This window comes from Protopterus annectens, chromosome 3.part0, assembly GCF_019279795.1.
Source record: "Protopterus annectens isolate FY-2018-M chromosome 3.part0, PAN1.0, whole genome shotgun sequence".
NCBI classification, from domain to species: Eukaryota; Metazoa; Chordata; order Ceratodontiformes; family Protopteridae; genus Protopterus; species Protopterus annectens.
This window is the reverse complement of record NC_056731.1, coordinates 525453045-525472276: the sequence shown is the minus strand read 5'-3', so window position 1 is coordinate 525472276 and position 19232 is coordinate 525453045. Positions and strand designations below refer to the sequence as shown.

Genomic DNA, 19232 nt, shown 5'->3' with positions numbered 1-19232 from the left:
GTTTTGGTCTATTCTAGCAGTGGCTAGGAAAATAATAACTAGAAATTGGATTTCAGATACACCTCCTTCGTTCAATGAATTTAAAATGTTATGAATATAGTGTGCCATATGGAAATAAACACAATTAGGACTAGAACAAATAGAAAAACATCTTATTTTATTGTATGGGATAATTTACAAAATTTGTTAAAAAATTTTTAATTTCAATAGCATGGTATTTTAGTTTAATTAATTGATCTGATTGTAGTGGATGTCTTTGTAAATACTTTAGTTGTTTTGTTGAATATTATAATAATACCTATTTTTAATTACTTGTATAAAATTGTTATGATATTTCTCTTATATGTTAAAACAATAAACCTGTTTTGAAAAAAAAACACTGTTAAGCCAAACAGTCCACAACCCCTCAACGCAACTACACAGAAGTAAAGTACAGCAATTCAGTCTCACAAATAAGAAAAAAGGGGGACAGACCCAAAATCTTAAAGCAAAGCCACTTTAATAAAATTAAATATGCTTCCAGTGAAGCCCAAACATTAAATCGAATAAGCGCTTTAGTCCTTTACAGTGTCACACTCCATCACTTATACAACACTGTCCCCTGCTGATTAATGTACTAAAAACTAAGCTGAATTAAACTACTACAGCTCAGAAATAATTAAAATGGCATCTGGTAATAGATTTGATTACAACAATGATCTTGCTGGTATCCACGGAAGCTTTTAAGTGGTACAAACAAAGTGGTAAAAAAGCAAGAATTAAAAAACACTTTTGCTATTAAAGAAAGGGGAAAAAACTTAATGGAATGCACAGACACTCCTGCTAAACTGAAGATGGCTAAAAAGACTTCTGTACTTCTAGCCCTCCCCCAATCACCAGTTTCTACAAATAATGTCTGAAAGTTTACAGTATAAAGCTTTCAATTTGATAATGAACAGCACAGAACAAAAAAAAAAAAAAAAATCTACTATACACATGAACATCATGGCATGCTACTTACCAGGATACATCTAACAGTGTGAACTGCACTGGGATCGTTACTACTGGCTGCCCAGTGGAGGGGAATCTTGCCCTCGATGTCAGGAATACCAATGTTAGAGTCATGTTTTATAAGCAGCTTCACATGTTCGGGGTTGTTGTAGTACGCACTCCAGTGCAAAGCAGTTTGCTATAATAAAATGTTAAGAAAACATCAATACATTTTAATAGTGACATACATGCATTATTTTGTGCATCATTAGTAAACTGCTTTAACTGCCTTCTGCAATTACATTTTGTATGACATTCATTATAAACTGCGCAAAATGTAAATATTTACACATTACAATCAGGGTTTATACTACTACTTCCAAAAGCATCCTAAATATGTATGTAACACTTCTGTTAAATTTATACAGTGGTACAGTGGAGCAGCAGGTAGGGTTTTTGCCTCACAGCAAGAGGTTATTCAGTTTGATTCTCAACTGGAGTGCCTTTTGTGCACAGTCTGTATGTTCTCCGTGTGTTCGTGTGGGCTTTCTCCTGGTGCTGTGGTTTCCTTCCACATTCTAAAGACATGCATTAGGTGGACACACTAAACTGGCTGTAGGTGTGTGTGTGTATGTGTTTGTGTGTGTGTGTGTGTGTGTGTGTGTGTGTGTGTGTGTGTGTGTGTGTGTGTGTGTACATGAGGTATGGAAGAACAATCACGGCAGGGTTAGCCACATGGTAGTGTGAACACTGGCTCCAGATGACTGTCACTGTTAATGTGGCACCCCAACCCCATATGCAAAACTGGGAAAAACAGGGTTTTCAATGGATGGATAGATTTCTATCAATTTTATATCAGTAAAATATCACTATCAAATGGCTTAGGTTGTGGCGGAAAAGGGGAGTCTACAGAACAGCAGACCCCCTGACAATAAATAGGTTAGATTTCTAAAATATCAGTAAGGAAATAGCAGGCTTGAGCTTTAGGTTATCCTTTCACATGAGTATTGAATTTTGATTTTAAAAACAGCAAATGAGGGGAATAGAGATAAGAAAAGAACAGACACCAATCAGTGTTAAGCAAGATTAAAAGCTGTAACATCCTCTTCTGCATGGGTCACCTCAACTTTACGTTTGGTAATGCTTGCGCGTGCAGTTGTTGATTTAGAGCAATTGTTCCTATCGCGAGGGTGAAACTTCATTTTTTTTGAAAATGTATACAATTTTGTGTATTTTTCTAAGTTAAAAGGTTATAGAAGTATTTTGAATTTTGTTTTTGTTTGAGGGTTTTCATTTAAACAAAGTCTCGAAAAATGTGACATAGGTTCAAATGGAGATGACAAAAAACAACTGTATACAAGAAAAGTCGGCTAAACATCAGTGTGTGCATGTAATACAAAAGTTGGAATATACATTCCAACAACTGCAATGGATAATAGGTGGGAACAATAATTTCTTACCATAACAGCTATGCTATCCATATTATCTTTTTGTTTTTTAAATACCTTTATTGAATTATCACTTGTGACGCAGGCAAACTTACATTTACAACAGTAATCAAACCACATTAACAAGTTCATGTTTACAAACACTATACATCACATATATTGTTATATATCACATAAGCTAAGCAACATTACATAAATTATTCAAATTCTGCCTTCTCTTAAACCTCAGTCCTCCTGCAAAACATCTTCCTACATGTACTGATCTCACCATTTCAGTTTTTCTTTTCATATGATTTACTCCTACCCATTTCTGAAGATCCCATTTCTTGTTCTTTTACCTACATTACAATATTCAGTACTTCAGGTATAGTAGATTTAGAGTTTGATTTCCATTTTCTAGTAATTGATTTTTTTTAGCAGCCACCAGAATTAAACTTAACAAGGCCTTACTAATGTCTAGGCAATTCAGATCCTGTAATCCAGATCAAAAACAATTTCATTAGCTACATTCATTTGCTCAGCCAGTATTCCCAACAGAGTACTCTGTAGGGAATTTTTAAAGTCTGCTAATTCATTATACTCTAAAAGCATATGTTCCCAGTTTCCTCTTTTTCTTGAATGACACACCCAACATTTGCAATCTTCCTGAAGAAAAATTCTTTGGATTCTGCTTGGAGCATAAAAATATCTATGCAAACACTTCCATGAAAAATCCTAAATCTAGATTTTGCTGTACATTTGGGAGACATACATATTTACTCCAATTATTTCTTTGTGAATTGCATATCTAAATCTCTCTTCCCAATCTTTTCTCACCACTTCTGATTTATCCCTATAGTCATGATGCAGTATTTTATATGCCCTATTAATTATCCATTTTTAATAGCAGCTTCTATTCTAAATTCAATTAAAAACTCAACCAGTGCATGTTTTTCATTTAGGATTGCCCTATCCATTTCTCTTTGCCTACATTTTGATATTAATCCCTGATAAGGAATGAAATCACTAACCTAGAATCCAAATGTTTTCTTGGCCTCTTCCCATTCTACTATCTTTCCTTCTCCAATTATTTGTTCCCAATATCTTCCTTTGCCATCTCCCTACAGTAAATTCCAGCCCACTCTTGTCTATTCTTTGTACTTAATCTACAATTAAGATCATCCGGATTGGCAGAATCTCCTTCCTCCACTAAGTGTTGGCTTAGTTCTTAGTATACTTTCTGCTAATTTATTAACATGCTATTCTATATGTCTGCTGTTATTCTCCTTAAGGATTTGTGTCCAGAATCCCATTCTTTCCTTCTTTCTTGAATTACCCACTTCATCATCCCTTTCCACTTTGAACTGAAAATCACTTCAAATCAGGTAATCTTAAACCTCCTTATTCTGTTGGGAGGATCAAAATGTCCCACTTCCTACTTGCCCTCATCCCCTCCTAAATACAATCCTTCAACTCTTTACTAACTACTATTCACAACCTCTTCGTTGGTTGTTAAATTATGCCTGACCTCTGTATAAAACTAAAGGGACCAAAAACTTTTTTACTGCTTGTATCTCACTATACATATCCATAGGTAAGAGTTTGTATTAGCTTTTGTTTAGTCTCATCCCACATATCCTTAGCTGCAATAACCAAATCCTTTTTAATCCATACTCCTAAACACTTCATTTTATCATGTCCTCATAAATATAGGTAATGCTGAACCAATTCATGTGTAGGTACATAGTTTAGAGCTATAGCCTTTGATTTATCTTCATTAATTTTATATCCCAAAAAAACAGAACTGTCTCAGAATATTCCACAACTTTTCTTGAACAGCATACTAATTATACTCTTGGATTTCTGAGCACCATATTTTCTTTGTCAATGGTTTTAAATATAACACAAATAACAAAGGAGAAAGAGGACACCCTTGTCTGGTTCCTCTGCTCAAACAGAACTTATCAGTGAGGAACACCCCCACTTTAATATTCTCCTCCAATCCCTCATATATCCTCCTAATCAACCTTATTATTTTATCAGGGAATGCAAATGTTTCCATTGTCCTACTCATACACCCCCAGTCTACTCTGTTGAATGCTTTCTCTGCATCAAGACCCAAAAACAATGGTATTTTCTTACATTCTGCTTCCCCCTGGATCATTTTTGTTCACTTAATATTGTCAAATATTTGCCATCCATTCACAAAGCCACACTGATACATATCTATTAATTTTGTTATCAACTTTGCCATTCTTTTAGCCATTATAGACATAAACACTTTACATAATTGTTTAAAAGTGATATGGGTCTGAATGAAGCTGGATCCGATGCGTCTTTACCATCTTTAGGTATTACAGCCACCAGATTTTTCCAGGATGTTGCTGCCTTCCATCCTTTTACAATACTATTAAACAAAACTTTCTAGATCTTTATCACTTACTTCTATACTAGCTTCCAAACTTCCACTAGAATACCATCTATTCCTGGAGACTTTCATGCAGATTGGTTATACATCACCATTTTTATCTCATCTCCTACTATTTTAACTGTTAGTTGTAGAGCATATAAAATACTGCATAACAACTATAAGAATCACTCAGAAGAGGTCAGAAAGGATTGGGAAGAGAGACCGGATAAGCAATTCACAAAGAAACAAAGAGGTTATATATTTACGTCTCCCAAACATGCAACAAAGTATAGAATATTTAGGATTTTTGCTTGGAAGTGTTTACACAGGTATTTTTATACTCCAAGTAGATTCAAAAATTTTCTTCCTTAGGCAGACAGCAAATGTTGGAGGTATGATGGGGAAGAAAGAGGTAAATGGAGAACATATTTTTGGGATTGTAACGATTTGGCAGATGTTAAAAATTTCCTGCTGACTACTCTATCAGAAATACTGGGCGAGAAATTGGTATAACTAAGGAAATTATTTTTTTCTGAGCTATGATACAAATTCAGAATTGCCTAGATATAGTAAGGCCGTGCTGAATCTTAATTATGGTGGCTGCCAAAAAAGCAATTACTAGAAAATGGAAATCAAAGTCTAAACCAACTGTTCTTGAATTAGTGAATACATTAACAGAGATAAAGCAACCAGAAATTGGATCTTTAGAAAAAGGTAGGAGCAAATTACATAGAAAAATGGGAATTGTGGGAACAATATATGCAGAATAATGTTTTGGATGAGGAATGAGGTGTAAAGGAAGGCAGGATTTGAATGAGCTTGCCAGGATAGATTATAAGTATAACGGTTGCAACTAAAAATATGTCAATAATGTTTGTTTTCATAAATTTATGACTGCCTATGTCATAAGTGATAATTTAATAAAGATGTTTATTGTTTTATAAAATTCTGAAATATCATTAGTACCTCTACAAGGTCTCTGGTTATTTTTGTTGTTATAAGCTCCCCAAGTTTGGCAACAACCTTTTCTACCTTCTGTTACCAAACTTCTTGTGCCAAAAGATTTTGTGCACTAAAGTTATTATCACAAAACAGTTGCTTAACCACAATCCATCTAAACTCATGCATATTATCCAGGTATGCCCTTATTTTCTCTTTAGCACTCTGCAGTTGCAACTTTTCTTTTTCTGTGAGATTCCCCTTATTTTGTAATATTTTACCCTTTGTCAGCCCCTCTAAATAATTCGTATTACTTCTTAACAAGATCTCGTTTTCTTTTATTTATACCATATTTTTAAATTACACTTTCATTTTAACCCATTTACTAGCTATAACTTCTGGAGTGCTTTTAATATCTCCCCTCATAACTTCTGGAAAATTTCCACTACCCATTCCATAAATTCCTCTTTCTTTAACAGGTAGTTGGGGAAGTGCCAGTGTCTCATATTTACTTCATTACCCTTAATTTTTATTTTAGAAATCATTGGTGCATGATCTGAAATAGTTATTGGATATGTATCAAAGTTCTCAATTAAATGGACATGTTCTTGTGAAATATAATTTCTGTCACGTCTAGCCCAGTTACTGTACCTTGGGGAATATGTAAATTCTCCCAAAGCTCCTACTACTGAAGTCACATCTTTCATGCCAAATATGTTCATAAATTTCTTCAGAAATCTACCCTCTTTTGTTATATTTCCCTTCTAGGCCCCCAGATACATCCTAATTGTTGCAAATCCCACCTATAAGTAATATTCCCTACTGAAAGCTGATTACTTTGCTCACATTTCTTTAAGCTCCATAACATCAGTTTTGAACAAAGTTTAAAAATAGGTCAAAAATAAAAGGAAAAGAGATATGGTTAAGAAGTAATAGGAATGGGTAGAATCTCACAGAGCAAAAAGAGGTGCAACTGCAGAATGCTAAAGAAAAAATAAGTGAGTACATGAATAATATGAGTGAGTTTTAGAAAAACTACTGTTAGGAAACTATAACAAGAAAAATAACCAGAGATCCTCTAGATGCATTACAGATATTTTGGAAACTTTATGGAAATGTGTAAAAAGCTGAGAACTGTGGAAATCATGAAATAGCACAAATGTAAATATTTACACAAGACTCTATTATGCCAAGGTTAGAGGTAGATGAGGCTCAAAAATTAACAGTAAAGTCTGCAGGAACAAATGGTACTCCTGTGGAAGTTTGGAAGTTAGGAAGGAAGAAACCGATAAAAGATCTGGAATGTTTTGTTTAACAGTAATTTAAAAGGAGGGAAAGCACTAACATCTTTGAATAAAGCTGTGGTAGCTGGAATACCCAAAGAAGGCAAAGACCCATTATCAGACCCAGCTTCATACAGACCCAATTCAATTTTAAACCATGATTATAAAATGCTTATGTCTATAACAGCTAAAATAACTGCAAAGGTGTTGCCAAAATTAATATATATGGATCAATGTGGTTTTGTGGAGGGGACACAAATGCTTGACAGCATTAATAGAACAAAGATGATCCTGAAGGAACTGAGGTATTGGGAGCAAAACTAGAGAGGGAAAGGTAGTAGAATGACAGGCCAAGAAGATATTAAGATTGCATACTAGAGACTGCCTTCCCTACCAGGGGTTGACAGAGTATAGGCAAAGAAAGGGTTAAGGGAGTCCTAAGTGAAAGACCTGCTCTGATACAGTTTTCAGTTGAGTTATTAAAGTTCAGAAATAAACAGAGTTTTACTTTTTAGTCTTGTCAAGCATAATGCTTCAGGATGTTTAAAGTACTTGTTTATTCCATAAACAGTGCTGTGAGACTGCCTACTATAATTTTCAGATCAGTCTCAAAGAATACAGAAGAATACTTTATTTATATATATTTATATACCATTTTTATCAATTTTATGCATGCAGAACTTTGACGTAGCATAGCTTTTGACAAATAATAATTTTTTTAAATATTTTATGTCCTTGTGAACCTCGCTTAAAGCTTCAAGTAAAAACTTGACAATATGCCTTTTAATACAAAGACCACCTGTATTTAAGATTTACTGGCTTACAACTTTTTTTATTTGGTACCAGTACACACTATCTCACAGACATCTTTGCAAAGACTCATCCCCCAGCTTGAGAAGGCCAAAGTCTACTGTTGATTAACCTTGTTTCCATGGATACCGGACACTTTTAAACATACTATTCCTTAACTCCTTCAGCATTTACTTTGGCTTCAGCTATCTGTCAGTACAGAGAGGGCACAATTTTAAGACACTTGAAATATAAAACTCCTACTTATGTGAAACTATATCTTGCATAATCCTGCATCTATTTTTCATTTTGCCTTTAACATAAACATATTATAAACATTTTATTTAGCTCATTTGTGAAGAAACTACAAGTTAGTATGCATTTTGTAAATAATAAACATGAGACTTAACCTTTCATAATAGAATCTAAAACATAATTTGCTGTTATAAAAGGGATAATTAGTAGGGCATACACAATATTGCACAAAAACTATAGGAATCTATCTGTGCAGGTTAAAAAAGATTGGAATGGGAAATTGGGTAAATTTAAAAGGGAACAATGGGAAGAAATATGTATGGCTCCAAAATATGCAACAAAGTTTGTTTGTGTGTGTGTCCATCTGTGAAGCAGTTTAGACATTATGATGCAAGAAATGACTACAGAATTTTTATAAAGAAAGCCAGTTTATTTTGCTCAAGGTGCAGTTTTGTTCCCTGCTTGGGACTTTTGCTGTAAATCTGCAAATTTTTGCTCAAGAATGTTTAAAGCCTTTAGGGGTCAGTCAATAATGCTGGTAGAAAACACAAGACAAAACGTGTTGCAAGCAGTATTTAATGTTGCCATTTTTTTCTTGAATTTTATTAACATGAACACCAGAAACTTAACAGTCTTTTCTTTTATGTCTGGGGTACCAAAGAGTATGGTTTTGACTAATGCTTGATGCACCAACCTTCTTTCCTAAGAAAATCTTAATGTTTTTGTTATGTCAGTTTAACTGCTGAAATCTTAAATATACAGGTAGTGATGCACTTTATAACCTGAGTATTCCTTACTGTCAAAATCCACTGGATCCACATTTGGTAGTCAGCGAGTTCACCGTTTGTGAATTTCACCTACACTCAAGTGCCCAATAGTTTATCAAGACAAACTGTATTACCTTATCCATTTTCAAGTATTTCTCTACATTGCCCAACCTCATAGCCTACTACCTACTAGTATTACCAGTAAATCTGCCACTTACACCTTCTAAGCTCTCGTTGAAATTTGTATAAATTAATCCCTACTGATTCTCTTTTGCTATAGGAAGTAGTTCGTTCAGCCAACCAAGACAGCTTTAAAACCACTTTTACAAGTTCCATAAACATGATACAAATATTATTTCCATGTTTAAAGTGGATGGTTAAAGCGGTTAATCATCTGTTCTTAATGTTGTCAAAACATCCTACAAAGCCATTCAAATTATTCAGTACAGCAGCTTTCCTATTATTTTACTATTGGCTCCGAGATGGGACAAAGGAAATAAGGACAGGACAGTCCACCTTCAGAAAAAGGCTGGTCACTAATGGAGTACCTCAGAGCTCTGTGATGGATCCACTCCTTTTTGGCATCTACTTTTGTGAAATCAAGGCCAATGCCAAGAGCCTCTGGCAGACAAGTTTACAGGCAACTGTAAATTAGGTGCAGTCATACAATCCCTTGCCTCCAAGATACAAACATGCTCCAAGAAGAGCTGACTCAAACAAATAAACTAGTGTCAGAATCATAGTCTGAAACTCAATTTATTTATTTTGGCATTTGCTAACCAGGTATGTCCGACCGAGCATAAGCCCTTTTTCATCAGGGGCCTAGAGTGAAAAGCTCCAAAAACAGAAGTTAGTTTGATATAATGAATAGCAGTACATACAAATCATCTAATATAAGCTACAGCTAATACAGAAGTAACTGTACACACTATTAAAAATACAATGAATAGTAGTATGTACAAAAGCTTCTTATACAAGCAAAATTCTAATACAGAGGTAGCTATATACACAGTTAAATATTAAAGCAATAACTAATAATGTGGTGTGGTACATTGAAGATTTACCCACAGATGTAATTTAATCATGAGGGCAAAGCCCGAGTGATTAAGCAAAGGCAACTGTGGGTAAATCTTCAATATACCACAACCACTGAGTCGGTTATTGCTATTATACAATGACGTTATTTAAGAAAAAAAATACTTACTTTTCTTAAATAATGTCTTTGTATAACAGCGGATTACTGTTCTTCTGCCGGTTGTGGTATACTGCTTCTTCGTTTTGATGTACTGTGCATGCGTATGGGACTTGTGTTCCCACGCATACCCAGTACATCATCAGAGAGGCTGTTAGGAATGGAGATGATTGTGGAACTGGTAGCATATTGTATAACAGAAGAGTGAGGACAGGAGGAGTGAAGGCAGTTAGACAAGTTGTTAAATGGTAGAGTACCTACAATGGAGAGCCTTGAGGTACTACCCTCTTGATGGGGAGAAAGCGTGAGAAGGAAGAGAGACATTTGACAGACTGCTGTCTGTTAGTGAGGTAGGTTGAGAGCCAGCTAATAATGGGATTAGAGAGACTAAGTTCTGACACCTTGGCAAGAGGCATGGGGTGTGATACAGTATCAAATGCTTTTGAAAAGTCTAAGAAAAGACAGGAAACTAGTTTCTCATCATCTCTGGCTTGTCAGTTTGTGTGATGGATATTAGAGCAGAGGTTGTGCTGTAGTTGGGTCAGAAGCTGTGTTGGGTGGGAGTGAGTAGATTTTCTTTAAAAAGATAGTCCATGAGCTGCTTATGTATAAATTTCTCAACTATTTTTGAGAGGGGAGATAGAATGGCTATAGGGTGGTAGTTTTAGAGTTCTGTGTAATAACTTTCCTTGGGGATTGGAATAATATACAATTGTTTCCAGATTGTGAGGAGGGTAGCTTCTTGGATGGATTGGTTAATTAGGATGGAAATAGAGTAGGCCATAGAGCTAGCCGCAAGCTTAAGGAAGAGGGGTGGAAGATTATCTGCCAAGGGACAGCATGGATTTAATTTGATAAGCAGAGATTTTATGTAGGCAGTGGGAACGCGATATTCTGGCCCGGAGGAGGGGAGGGATGAGAGAGGCTGGAGGTGGTACTATTCAGGGTTAGTCTACTGACAGACTCTATGAAATAGGAGTTTAGAATAGAGGTGGTTTCTAGAGAAGTATAGTTCAGGGATGGGTTAGGCGTAGAAGGGAAACCAGGATGAAGGATCTTATTGATAGTATTTCTTAGGGTTGCTGTGGTGGCTTTCCTGAGGCTTTAGGTAGAAACTGTTCTTATCATTGTTAACATGTTTTTTAGTGAGGTTTCTAAGTTCTTTGTAAGTCTGGTGATGGCTAGACGATTTAGTGTTTAGCCAGTTTTTTTCCACACATTGTTTCTCTTGAGCAATAGTAAGTGAGTGGATCAAGACAGCCAGGGTGCAAAGGGGGATTTTACCCTCACTTTCCTAAGGGGAGCAAATGAGTTGAGGATATTTAGAAAAATTAGTTTAAATGTACGTACGGCATCATCTAGAGTTAAGAGAGGAAGGACCAGTTAGTGGAGAGTCTATTATTAAATTGATCTGAGTTGAAATTAGAAAGACTACAACATTCTTTAAATTTGTGCGGTCTAGTACAGAGTGGTCATGTACAGAATCAGATAGTGTTTTGGGGTTGTGGTAAAGGTCTGGATTGAATACAAGAATACAAACTAGGACAGAGCTAGAGTTGGTTGGCTTGTTAAAGTGGGATGGGGTAAAGATCAGTTGTGAGAATCCATGAAGATTAATAATGCAGTTAGGGGAGTCAGTGGTTAAGGTTTGCCAATCTAAGTTGATGCATCTAGTAGAAAAGTTTTGTTAGTTATGTTGTGTGTGATCCAGGATAGGATATGTTCCAGTATGGGGATATTATTACCTGGGGGAATATATAGAGCAGCAATTATAAGTTTTTTCTGATTATTCATTTTTCAGTTAACTAATAAGATTTCTTGCATTGTGGAAATTGGGGAGTGAAATGTGAAATGGAGACAGGATAAGTTGGCTAGCACAGATTATGGCTACACCACCTCTTTTTTGTGGATTCTAAGGGAAGATATTGTATCTGGGGGTGAAGAATTTCCTTGTCAGTGATATGGGGTTTGAGCCAGATTTTGGTGAGAGTTATTACATCAGGTAAGTGGTGAACCATCCATGAGTGGAATTCACTGATTCTGTTGAGAATGCTGTGTATATTTAGAGAGTATAAGGTTAAAATGCTGAGGAAGGAGTGGGCATGAGGGGAGGGAAGTTGTGAGGACAGGGTGTTAATGGAGTGACAAGATATGGGGCCAGGGTTGGGGTGTAGATCTCCTGACAGGAATAGGCTTTTGGGGTTGTATAGAACAGTAGGAATCTTAAGGTAGTAGCTATGGTATTTAGGTTTGTTTTTAGGGGGTGAGAAGGACAGAAAATAAATTAATTTTTGAGTAAGAGTGGGGTTGAAGGGTTGAATAGTGATGGTGATATAAGGAAAGTGTGGTGAGTTTGCAGGTCAGAATGGGGGAGAGTAGAAGTAGGAGGAGGGCTTATTGGAGATAGTTTGGTATAAGAAGAGAGATGAAATAGTAGAACAGGAAAAGGAGTGAGGATGGAGATGAGAAGAGTGCTAAGGGTGGGATAAGAATATGTGAGAGGGGTAAGGTAAGGGAATATAAAACAGAAGAGGATGCAAGTAATTATGTGAAGGTAGTTGTGGGTTAGGAAGAGTAAATTGGAGGTTGGAAAGAGTTACAGTTAGGAGCTGTGTGGTGAGGAAGCAATAAAGGAGTAGAAGGCTTAGAAAGGAAGAGACAGAGTTTGTAATTTGGAATGACGTGTACAGTATTGGGGTGGTGTACGGAATTCTGCTTAAGTAGGTAGATGTCTGCAGTTGTGGGGGGTATGGTGAGGAGGAAAGAAGATGGATGTGATTGGTAGGAATAGAGAGGAAGGGGATGGGAAAGAGAGGTTGAGAGTATAAATTTAGAGGGAGTGTGGGTGGGTGTGAAATGTGGGTAGGGAGATTTTAGAGGTAGTGGGGTGGTTGGAAAATGGGGGTAGGGTAGGGGAGCCAATGCCAAGAAATACATAATAGTATCCTTCCGGAAGTCATCCTCCCCTGGAAACTTCCTCAATGATAACATACCCCTTAGAGTAGATACAGTAATCAGGGATATAAGGACACAAGTATACAGAAACCTAGCCTCTGACCATCATGTGTCTACAGTAGTAAGGAAATAATTTTATGTTGCACAACTTATAAGCAAGGATATGGCATAATCATGAAGTACAATGCCAGCTTTAGTATGCACCTGACCAGGGACATGCAACAACTGAATACCCACAGAGATGCTTCATAAAAAGGGGTACAGGCAAAAACAACATCCCCTTACATGGATCACCTCAAAGCTCTATCTCTGTCCTCATGTCTTCTACAGACTGCTGATGGGTGATCTATGCCTGGCATATAAGGCATCCTTGGATCCCACTCTGATGGACCTTCTGCATATCTGTCAAACAAATAACCCAAATACTTAAAACTTTGCTTGTGACATAACTATGATATATTGGAGAGACCAGTATGTGTCTCAAACAAAACCCCTTCTCTGCAGCAGGCTTCCTATTCATGTAAATCAGACTTCTTCCCTAATCCAATTTAAGTATAATTTGGACCAGTGGATGGGGAACTGGAATTTCACCTTGGTAAGACACCTATGTTCTTAGTGGTCAGAAGAAGCCTATAAATGATTGACCACCCTAGTACTAACCTACATATGCCACTGAGAATAATCTTAAAGTCCATAAACATGTCAGATATGTTTGGGATGCATGGCTAAGATTAAAACTCGACTGGGACATTTACCTCTCTGTTCCCCAACCTCTGTCAGACTGAGCCACCCACAGTTTGTCATGACCCCACACAATGCTTTGCTCAGTAACTGTTCTTATCACCCTTATGCCTTGTTGCATGCTCAATACAGTTGGGAGGTCCACTTCCAACAGTCATGTCTGCTATCGATGTGTCAACATGACAGTACATACTGAGAGTCATGATACTCTTATTCTAAGTTGTTCATGACAATGTGGCATCCTGCAATATGGTGACTGGAGATTTTATCAGGCTAAAATGAGACTCTTAGCACAATACTTAATAATAATTAGGTGATGCACTGTGGTCATCTTTGACTCACAGCTATAATGTGATGCATTATCAGCTACAGTTGGCACTACCATGTTCACATCTATCTCTTACAGGGCTGGCAAATCATGAACAGTGTGTGCAATTGTGTGGTTACTGTGAAGACTGTATTATCATCTGGCAACCATGCTGCTCAGTGATGTGCATCATGTGATGCCCAATCTCTGCAAATAGCTGAGCTCACCAGACTACTACTCTCTTCGTTATCCTGGCCTACATAGTGTACATGGCCTCTTAAATTGTTGAATTCAGCAGTGGACCAGCCTGGTGCATTCAGGAAACTAAGATTTTTGTTCATCTGCTACTGCTTCACAAAAAAAAAAAATAGTACCTGCTGGGGGATGCCTGGCACCAGTTCCTCAGGATGCTGAGTGATGTCAGCGGCAAAAATACAGTGACCTGCGGAGGCACTACCAGTAGGGGACAGAGGTTACAAAGAGGGACCCAACTTATTAATGCTTGGTCTGGCACTTAACATTTGGCCTCTCACCTTTAGGTGCGATTGCCTTCTGTTGTCAGGAATGCACTATACCAATGACTTTACCACAACAATGGAGATTGAGGCCAACAACATGACCTATCTATGGAGACATGACAAACTCATCAGGCAGCGGAGAGAGTGTAGTTTCTTGCCATCTGTACAGTACTATAACAGTGTCATTCACATGTACTAGTCAGTTGCATGTTTCTCTTTTTTTTTCTTTTCTTCCCTTTCTACAGGGACAGCAACGGTCTAAGCTGCAGTGAGGTAAGAGTGACCTCAATCAGCACCAGTTAGCTGCTGATGGGTTTAAAGCACTCTTAATGTCTGTCTTTCTGCAGCGTGGCAAACGTCACCCTGTGGAATGTCACTTGGAGGGATCATTGGTGATCTCTGTTGTCACTTCTATGGAAAGGTGGTGATGAAGGCTCCTCCTTTGTGAGTGGTCCATAACAGTAGTGATTGGTAAAGACTGAGGGTGACCAGCAGCTAGATGTGTGAAATGGTACTGTGAAGTGTCTCATTCTGCAGCTGAATGATTCACATGGCTGGCTGCTCGTGTACACCATAAGCAATGTCCATCCATGATGTCTGCTGTGGATGTAGCTGACAATTGCGTGAGTTCCCCTCTGTGGCCATCAAGCAGGCCCTCTGATCCATTTCCCTTACTTATGCTTCACAGTCCTGGTCCCCTGTTTGTAGTCCAGTCTTCCCCATCACCATTTATCCACCCATCTGTCAGTCTGCATCTGTACACTACTGGCCCCTATGGGACACTGCTTCCCTTATCAGTCTTAGTCTGCCAAAACGTTTGCTTGTCTGCCCAAAAGTCATGCCCTGTACCCTCACTTCATCCTGACACTTGTTGCTTGCCACCTCCTCCTTCTCACTAAAATGAAAAATGGGCAGCTGTCCTGCAAAAAGTATACCTATTCCACCCCCACACATATCTTCCATTCATGTCCCTCTGCTTTGTTACTTGGCTTGGTCTTCCCTATTTCTGCTTTTATCATCTCTCCCTTCCTTTCCCCTCATATGATGAAATGAACTGACATTTTCCTGTTGCCCTTGCATGGGCTATCAGTGCCCTTGTTGCAACTATGAGGTGAGCATGCCACCTACCTGCCACTTTAGCTTGGATCATGTGACTGAACACAGTACAGTCATTCCAGCAGCATAGTTACTGCCTTTAACAAGGCTGGGATGTTTCATTATGCAGCCTTATCCCCAGCATGGCTCTGCTAAGGTGGCTAGTGCATATCTAATCAGGACTATTTACCACTGTGCAATGACACCGTGTTTCTTTCTGAATATTCCCCCAAATAATTTTTCCAGTGTGCTAGGCTGGGAGTACATTTTTGCCTGTATTTCTTGCTCATCTTCAGTGGTGCAATCAAGAGTCCAATCAAATGATGTACATTTACAAATTTCAAAAAGGGAAGTTCCATTAGATGTTTTAAAGAAACTAAAATGGTCAGGTTAATTATTGAAAACTAGGTTTTTCTAGTATATTGTCCAAATACAATTCTTTTTGCAATTTGATAACCAAACTCTAACACTAGAGTAAGACATTCTTTTTCTGAACACTACTACTGTTACGGAAATGTTTTTCTTAGGCAAGTTGTAGGGTTGGTGTTAGGAACAGGGTCATGATTAGCAAATATCAGTCAGTATGGGCCTGAGATTTCCCCCATACTTATTTACTAATGCACGCTAACCCTAACCTTTACCTTAGAAAAACCCTTTTTGAAACGCTACCACTATACAAGATACTGAGATACACATCACATACAGCAGCATACAAACCCAACACTAAATCTCTGCACCTAGGCATTACTCTAACATTAACCTGTAGACATTCAAATACACACACTCCTACACCCTAATATCAAAACATTGGTATATCTGAAAGTTGGGTCTATATCACTTTGACGAAAAGGCAGAAGTTCGAACACCATATGTTCGAACTTCTAACTTCGAAGTGCAAAACCATTGACGGCTTAGAACAGCATTTTTTTTCCCAGGGAAAAAAATCGCTGTTCCAAGAAAACACACACACAACACAAGCACACCAAAAAAACAGCAATCCACACACATACACTTAAAATCCTACATCTAACCCTACACTAAACTGAACATACACTACTATCTATCCACTTAACTTAACCCAAACCCTAACCCTAAGGTCCGTCACTATTTTTACACTCAACTGACCTGCGCCCTAACCCTAACTCATCTATCCCACCCTAACTCTAAAGTCTGTCACTATCGCACACCCACCTTACCCGCGCCCTAACCCTAACTCACCTAACCTGTGCCCTAACCCTAACGTCCGCACAATCGCATACTTACCTGAACCCGACCCGTAACTTTCCACCACAGTGCTGTAAATAGTGAAGCCACAGAAATGGCCAACCAAATTCTTTCCCTAGAAAATAATTTGGTGTTCTGCAGCTTTGCTATTTTCAGAATTCGCTGTTTTGGGTTCAATATTACACCATTCAAGGTTTTCAAACTCCGATGTTCTAATATAGACCCCTGAAAGTCTTGGCATTAGAATCCCAAACCATCACTTACCTTATCCACATGCGCACTCAACTTTTGCAGCACCAATAATGAGTGCTTGACAGAATTTCTTAGCAGTTCACTCTGTTAACTAACTTGGTAATTCCACAAAGGGAACAGTACCCGCATGTGTGTGTGTGTGTGTGTGTGTGTGTGTGTGTATATATGTATGTATATATATATATATATATATATAGATCCTAGTCACATTGCTGAAATTTCAGTACACTGAAACACAAATTGCCGAGTCCAGAATAACGAAAGACCAGTTTTCCAAAGTTCATTTAACTGAAAGAGGTAAGACAGAACTTTCACTTACTGTATGCAGTGTTTGTGCATCTTATGTTACAAAGTACTATTTTGACAGCGCTACAGCATCCGTACTTTAAAGTGCAGATTGCAATACAGTGACAATCGGAAAACATACACTTTCTATCACTGTAGTGTGATCTCGGAGTTAGTATATATAAGTAGCAGGGGGTGGGGGGGTACAGGGGGCAAAAAATGTTTGAGGTTATGGTGCTTTGTTGCTTTTGCTTGTATGTAGTTTTTGGTGCTGTGTGTTTTGGCAGAGTGGTCTTTCATTACTCGGGTCTACTACGGTTGATTGAAAACTCACTTGATTGAAAATGAAATTACTAGGACCATTTCACTGAAAGCTCACTTCACTGACAACTCACTTGACTGAAACTTATTTCGTTGAAAGTCATAAATGGCCTTTTCCCCACTGTAGTGTGACCCTGGAGTTAGCATAGAAAGTAAGGGGGGGGTGCGGGGGGCACAGCCCCCACACTGGGGGGGGGTGGGGGGCAAAGCCCCCCCACATATCTTGGTTATATATTCTCTTTTGGAAACAGTTATTTATTGCACTTGTAAGTATCACTGTGTATAGTTTAAAATGTTTACGCCCCCCACATCCCCCAATGTGGGGGGCTGTGCCCCTCACACCCCTTACTTTAAATACTAACTCCAGGGTCGCACTACAATGGGGAAAAGGCCATTTATGACTTTCAACAAAATGCGTTTCAAAGAAATGAGTTTTCAGTGAAGTGAGCTTTCAGAGAAATGGTCCTAGTAATTTCATTTTCAATCAAGTGAGTTTTCAATCAACCATAGTAGACCCATATATATATATATATATATATATATATATATATGTGCGCATGTATACATATGTGTATACATATATATATATATATATATATATATATATGTGTGTGTGTGTGTGTGTATATATATATATATATATATATACACACACACACACACACACACACACACACACACACACACACACACATAAACATAAATATGCATACAGAAACATATACACACAGATTCATAGATCGTTAAAAGGCTAATGACCCAGGGGAACTTTTTAAGCCTAGCCAAGTTTTCCCAAAAGAATAATGGCATCTTGTATCCAAACAGGACAGTAGGTGCCAGGCATTTATAAACTTACCTCTATCCATAAGGGACCTGGGTGCCAGGCCCAGTGTAAATTTCCTATTCCCCATCCACTGGTCTAGTCTGCAGTTAAATTGGGTAATAGATGGACTCAGTACCATATGGATGGAAAGCCTGTTCCATAGGAGAGGCCGTCTCTGAAACACATATCTGTCTCTTCAGCATGCACGTACTGTTTAATTCACACACAAAATTCAGGACTCTAGACCCTGTATTTCTGCTACTGTTTGACTGTGGGGTTTGCAGATGCCTTGTAAGCTAGGCATAGATCACCTCTAAGCACTCTATAGGAGACTGAATAGAGGGAAATGGCTTTAAGGTACTCTGTTTAAGGCAGGTTTGTTATGCCTTGTATTTGTTTTGTAAAGAACCTCTGAGGTTGCTCTCGTTGCTGCATATACCTGGTCAGGTACATACTAAAAGGTGCATTGTACTCTACGGTTGGTCTGATAAGGGCAGAGTAAAGTGGGATAATGACCTCTTTGGACCTAGATGCCATGCTGTTTGTGCAAAATTGCTGTGTGCACCAAGTGTTTTTTTCCACTCTCCCCCACTGCTGTCAAACTGGAAGTTAGTATATATAAGTTTGGAGATTGTGGGGGCTTGTACCCTCAGCTCCCATAGGAGTGCAGGCAAGGAATG

General features: G+C 37.9%; 1 protein-coding gene across 1 annotated transcript in view; it reads right to left on the bottom strand.

Annotated features, from left to right (window-relative positions):
- The window catches only part of INVS (inversin), a 3016309-nt gene that overhangs the window by 1881481 nt on the left and 1115596 nt on the right, over positions 1–19232 (bottom strand). Inside the window, exon 5 of the mRNA XM_044065609.1 lies at positions 1001–1168. Within this exon, the coding sequence (XP_043921544.1) occupies positions 1001–1168 (168 nt within the window). The remainder of the gene's footprint in view (positions 1–1000; positions 1169–19232) is intronic.